The 12,511-nt window shown below is 37.3% G+C and overlaps 2 protein-coding genes and 1 pseudogene across 2 annotated transcripts; 2 read left to right on the top strand and 1 right to left on the bottom strand.

Annotated features, from left to right (window-relative positions):
- Positions 1-1,305: 1,305 nt before the first annotated feature.
- LOC103505537 lies at positions 1,306-8,996 on the bottom strand. The gene is made up of 9 exons (XM_026820853.1): positions 8,788-8,996; positions 8,231-8,411; positions 7,073-7,296; positions 5,910-6,014; positions 5,493-5,629; positions 4,753-4,893; positions 4,185-4,325; positions 2,398-2,531; positions 1,306-1,916 (listed from the first exon to the last, which is right to left on the bottom strand). The coding sequence occupies exons 1-9, from the start codon at positions 8,869-8,871 to the stop codon at positions 1,675-1,677; spliced, it is 1,389 nt and encodes a 462-aa protein (XP_026676654.1). The 5' UTR covers positions 8,872-8,996; the 3' UTR covers positions 1,306-1,674.
- A 102-nt stretch (positions 8,997-9,098) lies between these two features.
- Positions 9,099-10,275, top strand: LOC103505538 (NADH dehydrogenase [ubiquinone] flavoprotein 1, mitochondrial). The gene is made up of 3 exons (XM_026820855.1): positions 9,099-9,196; positions 9,470-9,700; positions 10,141-10,275. The coding sequence occupies exons 1-3, from the start codon at positions 9,116-9,118 to the stop codon at positions 10,273-10,275; spliced, it is 447 nt and encodes a 148-aa protein (XP_026676656.1). The 5' UTR covers positions 9,099-9,115.
- A 93-nt stretch (positions 10,276-10,368) lies between these two features.
- Positions 10,369-10,645, top strand: LOC113465905 (annotated as a pseudogene).
- Positions 10,646-12,511: the final 1,866 nt, after the last annotated feature.

Here is a 12,511-nt window from a genome sequence, read left to right on the forward strand (position 1 = left end):
AATTTTGAGGTCCTTAGTTTCCAGGATCGTTTTAACCAAGTTTGTCACAAATTGACTCACACGTAGCACACGTTCCACATAACTTAAGATAAATCGTTACTGTTATCTTCAGATTCATACATAATGTCAATGGTCAAGGCTCTGTTTTTTTGTGTGTTTTTAAGGTTGATTTTTATTTAAAGATTCATTGGATTTGCGTAACACACCTGAAGGTCTCAAGCTTTATGAGCAAGAGCAAGGTAATAGAGTTAAGGTGCCTATAATACCTAGTTACCCTTTCTACCCAATAAATTTACTTACATGCCTACATATCATTAAAGAATCTTAATAATTTCGGAAATCCTGAAGATAGGTAATTAGAAAAAAAAATCTATTTTTACCTACTCGATTACTAGAACCAGTTTTTCATTGAGCATTCATTATTTTTTAATGGGTAAATTTATTAATCTAATAGCTGTACTGAGTTGATGATGAATTATTTACGTTTAATTGGAATCAGTAGGTATAGGTGTTATGAGTATTTTTGGTTACCTACCTACCTACCTAATTATTATCTTTCTTGCTTATCATACCTATGTAGGTACCTATCTGCAGTACAAAATTACCACGAATTTAATCAAGTTAAATATTCAAGGTTCTACAGACAAGTTTAGTGACCATGTGTGGATACTTATGACTAAGAAAGTAACTTTTTAAATGCTGTTATGTAATGAGCTTTTTTTACTACTTCTACCAAAAATGGTGATTATTTTGGTTAAACAGGGTAATCATTTTGGTTTACAATGAGATTTTTATTAGTTAATAAAACCTGTCATTCTTAGAGATAAAGAAAAAAACTTTATATTCCTGGATAGGCATGTACCTAATTACCTACCTACGTAAAGGAGATACCTACCAGCTTGCCTACCTACCTAGTTAGAACTGAAAAATAAGACAACTTTTAGGAATTTCTCGAACAAAAACCTATAGATACCACAGCTTGTATAAAATGACATTTACTAGAAGAAAAAAAAAACTGAATCCATCGAATCCGGATTCATTAAAAAAAGAAAAAAAATGTCTGGAAAATTCGAATCCAGTGAATCCAAGGGATCCACTCAGGGACTGGAGGAATCCAAAAGATCCAGATTCTTGAATTCTTCGAATCCAGATGGGTCGGATTCGATGGATTCAATAGAAAAAAAAACATTAATGCTTTCCCCACAAAAAAAAGCGCATTGAACTACACAGTTGAACTACATACCTAATGTATGCGCTTTTTTTTCAATGCGCTTTTTTTTTTTTTTTTTTTTTTTGGGAAAACAATTTTTGAATAGAACAAAATTCATTTCTTATGTTAATTATTATCTCTATTGATACAGAGAACTCCCTACACTCTCTCTACTTGGGTTTAAATAATACATGGGTTTGTCCGTACATTTTTCAATCAATGAGGTGATCCATCAGTCTTTCATCGCTTTTATAAGTATATCCGGACATTGGTCCATAGAGTAAAATATTCTCATCGCACGACTTTTGAATCACAATGTTTTTATTATTCCTATGTAAAGAGGACAATTATTCGATAGAAACCAATATTGAATATAGCCCATCTTTCACAGACGTCATTTGCAATCGAAAAAAGATTCCAAAATTTTTCTCACAGGTGGGAATCGAACCCGGGACCTTTCAATCTCAGCTGACGTTGACACATAGCTGACGACTAGCCCCGGCTGATGGTTCATACTGGGTGTGCACAGGTGACGTAGGGGTACCATCGTGGGGTGCCGAGAACACCATCTGTAGGGCACCCTGTAATTCCAGGAGATCTCGTACACTCTCCTGTTCTGACTTGATACGGCGCGCCAGACGTTGTAAGATAGACACGAGACTGCCACTCGGACTTAGACCTGAGTCGATCATTTCTTCCAGCACGTCTGAAACGGAAAGAAGTCGAAATAAGTCGAAACTAAGTAGCTATAACAAACAAAGCCACTGGAATAACCGTCGAGTATGCCAAAAGATATACCTTCGTATCGAAAATAGTAACGATTTTTTTTTTTTTTTTTTTTTTTTTTTAGAGTTGTGAGAAAAAACTTTGAAAAAGGAGATGTTGATTTTTAAGAGATGTGATAGAAAACTGTGACAAAGGAGATCTCGAAGAGAGGAGGACAGGATAGGGGAAAGCTAGGCGTTCCGAGAACGAACTTTATACATTAAGAGGTGTAATGGAAAACAAAACTGTAACAACCTTATAGTCCCCAAATCGAAGAGAGCAAGAGGACAGGATAGGAGAAAGCTAAGTGTTCCGGGAACAAATCTGATCTCATGAGGATAAAGTTCGCCTTGGGCGGGAATCGAACGCGGAACCTCCCCAGTTTTACATCATCACTTAGGCAGGCCAAACTTTCAACTTACCTATGATAATGTAGGTAGTCTGGGACAAAACATCAAAGTACTGGGGTACGTCAATATGTTTGGCGATGAATGCTACCAGCTTCTTGGTGAACTTTTCGTCCAATCCTATCACGGCACGATGGAGCCCTTTCCGTCTGAAATACACAAAGTACAGAGAAAAACCAATCTTTAATAAAGCTCAGGATAGAATATAATACGTATACCTTGTTTATCCTGCTCGAATGAGACTAAAAAGTCCCTCTACCCCAGCAGTCTAAACAAGGTCTTATGTATGTAAACAAGTATTTTATGGGTTTAACAACAAAATACAATACAATACACCGTACAAAAAAGTACAGAGAAGAAAGAAACTTCAATAGAGCAGGTGTTCTTTTCGGAATTTTCTTTTTCTTCTGTGTTCTAGATCCCGAGATAAATCAATTTGAAAAATACACATACCTCTTGGAAAATACGAGCAACAAGCACAAAAATCAAATTTCCAATTTGTAATAAAGTGCCTTAAAGGGAAGGGGGGAATCCCATTCGCCAATAGTCTAGCTGAATAATAGATATATCAAACAGTCCCACCATTCACACTGTTGCTTGTAGGTACTCTGGTGATCCACTAGCACTAGAAGTTAAAAAAAAAAAAGAAGATCAGACTTGTACTGTGAGAAGGGGGAAAATATGATCAGGTGGTTACTTTATGTCTGAATTATTTGCCTTCAATTTACTTTGACATTCCAAAATTTAGGTGCCTAATTTTTGTCTACCATTGATTGACTAGGTGACTTTTCTAAATCTACTGACAGTAGCTTCCTCAAATTTTTACAAATAAGTGCGTAAATTACATGCTAAAATGAGTTTCCTAGACCTACTTATCCTTTGAGTTGAATAAGGAAAAAATCTAAAGATGTCCATTATTTGATTTTGTTTCAGACAGATGGTAGGCTGTAGTAAACAGTATAAGAGGGTTCGATTTGATGTGTTTTCATAAATTTTACTTTATGTCTGAATTATTTGCCTTCTATTTACTTTGACATTCCAAAATTTAGGTGCCTAATTTTTGTCTACCATTGATTGGCTAGGTGACTTTCCTAAATCTACTGACAGTAGCTTCCTCAAATTTTTAAAAATAAGTACGTAAATTACATGCTAAAATGAGTTTCCTAGACCTACTTATCCTTTGAGTTGAATAAGGAAAAAATCTAAAGAAGTCCATTATTTGATTTTGTTTCAGACAGATGGTAGGCTGTAGTAAACAGTATAAGAGGGTTCGATTTGATGTGTTTTCATAAATTTTATGAAGGCAAGGTTAAGTACACAAACTAATGAATACAACAATATTATCTATTGTTCCTCATAGATAGAAAAAAAATAGTCATGTAACCACTTATTTTTAGCAAGTTTCAGGTATTATAACCTCTGGAACAACTACATTACACTTTACCCATTATATTAACTTATCTAATCACTGATAAATAAAAAAAAAATAGTCATGTAACTACTTATTTTTAGCAAGTTTCAGGTATTATAACCTCTGGAACAACTACATTACACTTTACCCATTATATTAACTTATCTAATCACTGATATTTTTACACACCTCTTCATAGTTTACCAGGAATATGAAGTCAAAGTTGAAATGAGTGATTACTCATACTTCACACTTAATCGTTGCATATTATTTTTAAACATTACCTACTTATACTTTTGCCTACCATTTACTAAGAATTATCTAGGGAGGTAGGTACTCCACACCAACCTAGAAAACACTCACGACTAACTTCAAGACCAAGTTCATACACCTACCTGGCATGAACTGACGATGCAATATGGGCACATAGTCGTCATACTGAGCCAGGTAAAAGTTCCCAGCAACCGGACTACCTAGCTTGTACTTATCAGCGAAGTTCTGCGTGGAAAACCCTAGACGACCTTCAGCGGATCTGAAATAAAGAAATAAAAATAAATACACCTTGGTACCCAAAATTTTTGGCTTTGCACCAAATTATTTTTAAATTTTAATAGATAAAATTGCACACATTTTCATTTTGCTAATCGAAAATTTGCTACTAAAGGCTACCTATTTCTACACAAGAAAATTTAATCAAAAGCTACTCTTGCACTAGGTACAATGGTACATACGTATTCTATTCTATTCTATTATGGGACTGGTTGCTCCTCTCCCAAGAGAGTATGCAATTAACACTGCGACCTCTGTAGATCTATTGTGACGGGAAAAGGCAAAGAAAAAGAAGCTTTTTTTCCAACCGTTCACTATTCGTGGGTTAAATTAATACATTTCCTTTTTCTTCATGAGACGTTATACATTGGGAAGGCAAAAAGTGGCACTTCAAGACCAAGTTTATACACCTACCTGGCATGAACTGACGATGCAATATGGGCACATAATCGTCATACTGAGCCAGGTAAAAGTTGCCAGCAAGCGGACTACCTAGCTTGTACTTATCAGCGAAGTTCTGCGTGGAAAACCCTAGACGACCTTCAGCGGATCTGAAATAAAGAAAGAAATAAAAATATTGATAAATACGATGAGTAACATTAACAACTGAAGGAAGATTTTTTTTTTTTTAACTTAGAGAAATCGGATCAAAATTTTGTGCTCTGGCTCGGGGTTTTAAGTTTTAACAAAAAGAATTTATCGATTAATTTCCTTTGATTCCCGTGTGTTAGTCACTTGAGGAAACACCTGTGAAATGACGGAAGAAAAATGTCGACGTGATTTAAATTGAAGCAAAAAAAAAAAAAAAACACATACACGGTTAGCAATTAGCCTTAGTTAGGACTGGACTCCTGTGGTCTGTGTCGTAGCATAACCATCCCGTAGTATGCCCTTCATGGGCGAGAAGAGATACAATAGTTTCCATTCAAGTGATGACTGATGGAGATGAGTAAACACGAGAGCATTAAGACAGGATACTCATGATAGGAGAAAGCTAATCGTTCCGAGAACAAACCTTCTGTTTAGAATAAAGTTGACCCCGGGTGGGAATCAAACCCGCGACCTAGCGCTTACAAGGCAGGCGTACTAAACTCCGACCCTCCAAGTTACCTAGGCTGGCTAGTATCTATTGTTCATTGTTCTCACCTGCATATCAGGCAGCTTGACAGGCACCTTGCCAATGTTGTGTACATTATGCGTCAGTTCACCTTTGTCCTGGTTAGAATCTTCTCGCTTTCTAATCGATACCAAACCATTGATCATTCCAGCTACCACATATTCGTCGTTCTGAAATACAAGAAGATAATTTATAAATTGAGGACTTTATACAAAAGGGCTCAACCTTACTAGAATAAAATAACTTTTCTAATGCGTCAGACTTGGGACTTACGAAGCGGCGCGCAAGCCTAGTTTGATACCTCCTTACGTTGGCACTCACTATTCAGTAGTGTTCTTTTCAGCCCCTAACGGCCCTTTTAAGCCTTAAAAAATCAAATGGAACTTAACAGGCCTTCTAGTAGCTAAAAAAAAAAAAAAAATATTGGTGAAACCCCTGGTTTCTGTAAACATTGTGTACATTATGCGTCAGTTCACCTTTGTCCTGGTTAGAGTCCTCTCGCTTTCTAATCGATACCAATCCATTGATCATTCCAGCCACCACATATTCGTCGTTCTGAAATACAAGAAGATAATTTATAAATTGAGGACTTTATACAAAAGAGCTCAACCTTACTAGAAGGTCCTGTTAGAATAAAATAACTTTTCTAATGCGTCAGACTTGGGACTTACGAAGCGGCGTGCAAGCCTAGTTTGATACCTCCTTACGTTGGCACTCACTATTCAGAAGTGTTCTTTTCAGCCCCTAACGGCCCTTTTAAGCCTTTAAAGATCAAATGGAACTTAACAGGCCTTCTAGTAGCTAAAAAAAAATATTGGTGAAACCCCTTGCCCCTGGTTTCTGTAAAATTTTGAAACGGCTCTAAAAACTAAATTTTATTAATGGTTGTACAAAAAAGTACCTAACCAGTGGCGGACCCAATATTATTATTATTTTTTTTATTACTTTCCTTATCCTATAGGAAGGAAAGTAATGTAATCGGGTCAAATTTTCGATGGTCAGTTTTTAGTGCCAAAACACGCAGGGTGTCTACCAGACTGGAAAACCGGGAAAACCGGGAAAAGTCAGGGAATTTCATGGAGACTGGAAAAGTCTAATTTATTATTATCTTGGGAACGGTATGAGCTAGAGACTTGAAATTTGGTATGTAGTCCACAAAAGTGACAAGGATGTAACTCAAAAATTTTGGTTACCATAGGTACTGCGGTTGGCGGTATTTTGACCGCTTTTTGGCGGGTTTCGACCGCTTTTTGGCGGTTTTCAGCTATATCGGTAGTCCACAAAAGTGACAAGGATGTAACTCAAAAATTTTGGTTACCATAGGTGCTGCGGTTGGCGGTATTTTGACCGCTTTTTGGCGGGTTTCGACCGCTTTTTGGCGGTTTTCAGCTATATCGGACTAAACGGGTTAGAGATAATCTAAAAGTTAGGGTAAAAGAACACTCAAGTAAGCATCATTCAATAGGATAAGGAAAGTCGTGTGATGTTCACACCAGATTTTTACTTTCCTTATCCTATAGGAAGGAAAGTAATCTAATCGGGTCAAATTTTCACCAGATTTTTATTTATTTATTTTTAGGGGATTAATGATAAGTGACCAGTTAATAACTCACCATGCTAACGTCAATGCTGAGAACAGGGCTCGGGTAGTCCAATGTATGCACAGGACTGAAGTTGACCATCTCATATATCTTAGCATGATGATCCAGGGAAGCAGATATAAGTCGCTTCCCACCGGATGCCAAACACAGACTGGTGACTGTCTTGTGATGACAGGTGAACTTGTGTAGGAGCTTGCCTCCTCCTAGCATATCCCAGATACATACGTCTAGCCCTCCTGTAAAAGAAGAAACAGTTTTAAGTGTCTGTAGGAAAAAGGATAACGAAAAACACTGAAATAGGGAAATAAGATAATGAATCAATGACTAATAAGATACCTACAGTGAAATAGGGAAATGAGATACCTAACTTATAACTAACTTCCATCCAAGTAAACCTTCTTTGTCAAATTTTATAGAGGGAGCTGTATCAACCAAGGTCTTATCGTTCCGAAATCGAAGTGTTTGATGTTTGCATCTGTTTGATAGTCTGAGGGTAGTCCAATGTATGCACAGGACTGAAGTTGACCATCTCATATATCTTAGCATGATGATCCAGAGAAGCAGATATGAGTCGCTTTCCACCGGATGCCAAACACAGACTGGTGACTGTCTTGTGATGACAGGTGAACTTGTGTAGGAGCTTGCCTCCTCCTAACATATCCCAGATACATACGTCTAGCCCTCCTGTAAAAGAAGAAACAGTTTTAAGTGTCTGTAGGAAATAGGATAACGAAAAACACTGAAACAGGGAAATAAGATAATGAATTAATGACTAATAAGATACCTACAGTGAAATAGGAAAATAAGATACCTAACTTATAAATAACTTCCATCCAAGTAAACCTTCATTGTCAAATTTTATAGAGGGAACTGTATCAACCAAGGTCTTATCGTTCCGAAATCGAAGTGTTTGATGTTTGCATCTGTTTGATAGTCTGTTGTTTGGTGTGGTTGTTGTGCGGGGTCAGGTGTGAAATGTTGATCTAGTCTGATGAGTTTTTAGTCACTACTGAGCTTTTATTAGGGGCCTAGCAAACCCTTTTTTAAAAGAGGTTTACAGATTAACATTCTACCAGTAAGATACCTAACTGATGAGAGGCATACTCTCTGATGAGAGGCTCTCTCTTTCTTGACAATTTACTTGTTAAAATAAAAAAAAAAAAAACTTACCTCCTGTTACGAAAATCCCTCCACTGGGCAGACACAGGACACTTTCCACAGGACTGCCATGGTTTACACTCATCACAGGGTCGGGAGATCTGGTATCGTACACATTCACTGTTTTGTCATAACTACCTGATATTACTATGTCTGAGGATACAGGGGAAACGGTACCAGCACGTACATAGTCCTGAGGAGTTGAATACAGCATTAAAGGTACCTTATATATAGTCTTTATAGAGACTGAAAAGACTCATTCTGACAAATAATATCCCTTCTATCAAAGTACATTAGAAGGGAAGTAAAGTCAAAATTACAAGAAAATTCCCTTTTTCCTACTGCAATGGAAAATTGCTACTGAAAGGAGCTGTCACAAATGAGCAGTGACCAGTGTTATTATAGGGTTAGCTTAAATATAAAAAAGAGCTTTCTTTTGTCATGGCTTCTGGCTAATTAATAATTACCCAGCAGTATTAACTTACTACATTTTTAAGGAGTAAAATACTGATTAATAATTGCTGTACCATTTAATTTTGGGGACAATAAATAATGAAATTTTCAATTACCGTGTGGTTTGTGAATGTGGACACCTGAGCTTCACTGGGAATGTCCCACAAGGCCACAATAAGGATCGGGAGATCATGAGACATGATCCTCACAAGTTAGTGGAAGGGTGTCTAGTGGCCGGACGAGCAATGGGAGCCAAAGCAGCCTACATCTACATCCGAGGAGAATTCTACAATGAGGCATCCAACATGCAAGTCGCCATTAGTGAGGTAAGCTAGGGACAGGGGTTTATTTTTTCCCCTTACTATAGGGCAGACTCTGAAAATTTGGAGCATCCACCCCCCCTGGTACATCACTGTTTGGACCCATGGGGTGGCTGGACGAGCAATGGGAGCCAAGGCAGCCTACATCTACATCCGAGGAGAATTCTACAATGAGGCATCCAACATGCAAGTGGCCATTAGTGAGGTAAGCTAGGGACAGGGGTTTATTTTCCCCCCCTTACTATAGGGCAGACTCTGAAAATTTGGAGCATCCACCCCCCTGGTACATCACTGTTTGGACCCTTGGGCTTCCTCCACAAAATCCTGACTACAGCCCTGGCTGGGAACTGTGAATGTGAAGCTTGGCAATATCATTTGAGTGATATCTAATATAGCTAGAGTAGGGGGTATAGATAAACATAAGAAGGGAAATTTAAAGACACCTCCTTCAAAAATATTACAATGTCTTATTTCCCAGGCATACCAAGCTGGTTTGATAGGGAAGAATGCCTGTGGCTCCGGATATGATTTTGATGTGTTCATGCATCGTGGTGCTGGTGCTTACATTTGTGGTGAGGAAACTGCTCTCATTGAATCTATTGAGGGAAAACAGGGCAAACCCAGACTGAAGCCCCCTTTCCCCGCTGATGTTGGAGTGTTTGGATGTCCTACTACTGTGTCCAATGTTGAAACTGTTGCTGTCGCTCCTGTAAGTACACATCTCTTGCTTTAGTACCTACATCACTAATATGGTTGGTCTGGGTTTTACCCTATAGCTACCAAAATTGCTTCTTCTTTTTTCCAATCAATTTACTGGAGTATTTTTATGTTAATGAAATCCAGAAAGTATTGAATTGAATTGAATTAATAGATTTTTGTATTTAAATAAATTTTGTTACAATGGTTGGTATATACATAAATGCCTAACTGTTACCTACATTATAAATTTACATTTTTGGTAAACCTACCTGCACATATTGCATGGAACATATAAATTTGAAATTTACCAAAGTACTTGAAACAATTAGAGAGAAAAGAAATCCAGAAAGTAAAACACATATCTTCCTCTCTAAAAGTACCACATAATATCTCATCCCATTTTATCCGCTTTCCTCCTTAATTATAATCTGTTCCTTTCTTTTTGCCTAGGAAATCTGTCGCCGAGGTGGTGCATGGTTTGCATCACTGGGGAGACCCCGTAACTCGGGCACCAAGCTATTCAACATTTCTGGTCACCAATCAATTTACTGGAGTATTTTTATGTTAATGAAATCCAGAAAGTAAAACACATATCTTCCTCATTCTGTTTCTCCTCCCTCTCTAAAAGTACTACATAATATCTCAACCCATTTTATCCGCTTTCCTCCTTAATTAATATGTTCCTTTCTTTTTGCCCAGGAAATCTGTCGCCGAGGTGGTGCATGGTTTGCATCACTGGGGAGACCCCGTAACTCGGGCACCAAGCTATTCAACATTTCTGGTCATGTGAACACTCCATGTACTGTAGAAGAAGAGATGAGTATTCCTCTCAAGGAGTTGATTCAGAGACATGCTGGTGATGTGATTGGTGGATGGGACAATCTGTTGGCCATCATCCCAGGTGGATCTAGTACACCTCTCATACCCAAGAGGTAAGATTAATGGCAATGAAGAGGAAGAAAACTGATAATAATATACTTGATTTAAATAAATAATAAACTCTCACATGGAACATGGAAGTTTAACAAGGTTAACACTGGAGGTGTTGTCTACATCTCTACCATCTAACTATGTACCCTTTAGAGCTCCATGATTTATGTATAAATTCTCTAACAAATGAGGATATCATACCCAAGATTTAAGATTGATGGCGATAAAGAGGAGGAAAACTGATAATAAAAAAATATACATTTTTAAGGAAATAAACTCGCGATTAAATAAATAATAAACTCTCACATGGAAGTTTAACAAGGTTAACACTGGAGGTGTTGTCTACATCTCTACCATCTAACTATGTACTTACCCTTTAGAGCTCCATTATTTATGTATAAATTCTCTAACAAACAAGGACATCATACCCAAGATTTAAGATTGATGGCGATAAAGAGGAGGAAAACTGATAATAAAAAAATATACATTTTTAAGGAAATAAACTCGCGAAGTAAGAGGAGTAGGCTACCTACTTCATAGAGTAGGTAAGTAGGTTTCAAACACCTTGGTTGTTACCAACTTGACTTTTCAAGTCTCAATAGCTTAGGACTGGTTTAATAGTGAGCTTGGATGATTTAGTAGATCAGCATCTAGCTAGGGAACTATAAACAGGGAGTACACTAGTCCTAATTTCCTCACGCTATATCAATAGCAAAGGTTGAGTGCAAAGGGCACCCCACTCGGAAAATTTTGTTTTAGCCAAAACCATTTGGCCTCAAACCGATCACCCTAAAGCTGATTGAGAGGCCAACAACAAACGCCAACCCTATCTGAACACAGGAAAAGGCAAAGAAGAAGATGAAGTCCAGTCTTTTGTAGGGTAGGTAGGTATGTCCCTCAAACAAACATTCTCTCTCTCTCTCGGGTTACAATCTATTGATTGGTTGGTAACAGTAATCTGGTTCTCCTCCTCCATTCTGTCCGATCTTCTGCTGTCCTCTTCATCTCCACATAGCTACTACATCCCATGTCATCCCTGATCTGATCCATGTATTCTTTTCTTGGTCTCCCGCGTTGAACATTTCCTTATACCAATCCTTCAATTATAGTGTGCAGTAGTCCTTCATGTCTAAGGTTGTGTCCGATCCATTCTGTCCTTCTTTTTGCTATGATGTTCCACCTGTCCTTCACAAAAGGAAATTCCCCAAGAAGTTGCCACAGAAAATTGAGAAAGAGTAAGGTACCTTTTGAAAAAAAAAAATAATAATAATAATAATAATAATAATATATAGGACTAACCAGTCCTAATCCTAACTGACAGTACAAATGAAACAGAAGTAAGTAAAAATACCTCCTCCACATTATCTCTGAATTTACTTACCTACACTCATGATAGCAGTGTGACCATATTGGGGATTTTGACCCTAGATTTAGGGACTTTTGAAGGTCTCTTGAGACTTTTTTGAGCATCTAGGGTCTAGGGACTTTTTCATCGAATTTTTAGGGATTTTTGATTTTTTTAGTGACTTTTAGGGATTTTGGAAAAATTTCCATCACTGTAGAAATTTTCGTATTTCTTTACGACAACCGGCCGGGCCCTACAAATTTGTTACCCCTTGAAATTATTTTTTTAGCTGTGAAATATTGGACAATTTCAATGAGATCTTATTGGAGTAGGTAATGGGTTCAGTGGAGTAGTTTTGGAGCTAAATAAAAGATTTTTAATAATAATAATGAACTTATTATACCTACTGTATGCCTTTTTTCCCTCTACTTTACTCATTTAATTTTTTTTTTGTTGGAAATATAGGTAGCTTTCTAAATTTGTTTATGAAAATAAAAAAAAAAAAAAATGCTGTTTGTCATCTGTCATTACAAATGACCGAATTTT

Source organism: Diaphorina citri, unplaced genomic scaffold (assembly GCF_000475195.1).
Source record: "Diaphorina citri unplaced genomic scaffold, Diaci psyllid genome assembly version 1.1 scaffold180, whole genome shotgun sequence".
Taxonomy (NCBI): Eukaryota; Metazoa; Arthropoda; class Insecta; order Hemiptera; family Psyllidae; genus Diaphorina; species Diaphorina citri.

Bases quoted from the DNA above. Each gene is read 5' to 3' on its own strand.
- LOC103505538 (XM_026820855.1), top strand. From the start codon at position 9,116: ATGGGAGCCAAGGCAGCCTACATCTACATCCGAGGAGAATTCTACAAT. The intron at 9,197-9,469 runs GTAAGCTAGGGA...CTTATTTCCCAG, and splicing joins TGCAAGTGGCCATTAGTGAG to GCATACCAAGCTGGTTTGAT. The intron at 9,701-10,140 runs GTAAGTACACAT...CTTTTTGCCTAG, and splicing joins AAACTGTTGCTGTCGCTCCT to GAAATCTGTCGCCGAGGTGG.
- LOC103505537 (XM_026820853.1), bottom strand. From the start codon at position 8,871: ATGTCTCATGATCTCCCGATCCTTATTGTGGCCTTGTGGGACATTCCC. The intron at 6,015-7,072 runs GTGAGTTATTAA...CTTGTATTTCAG, and splicing joins TCAGCATTGACGTTAGCATG to AACGACGAATATGTGGTGGC. The intron at 2,532-4,184 runs GTGTATGAACTT...TGTGTATTTCAG, and splicing joins CGTCAGTTCATGCCAGGTAG to ACGGAAAGGGCTCCATCGTG.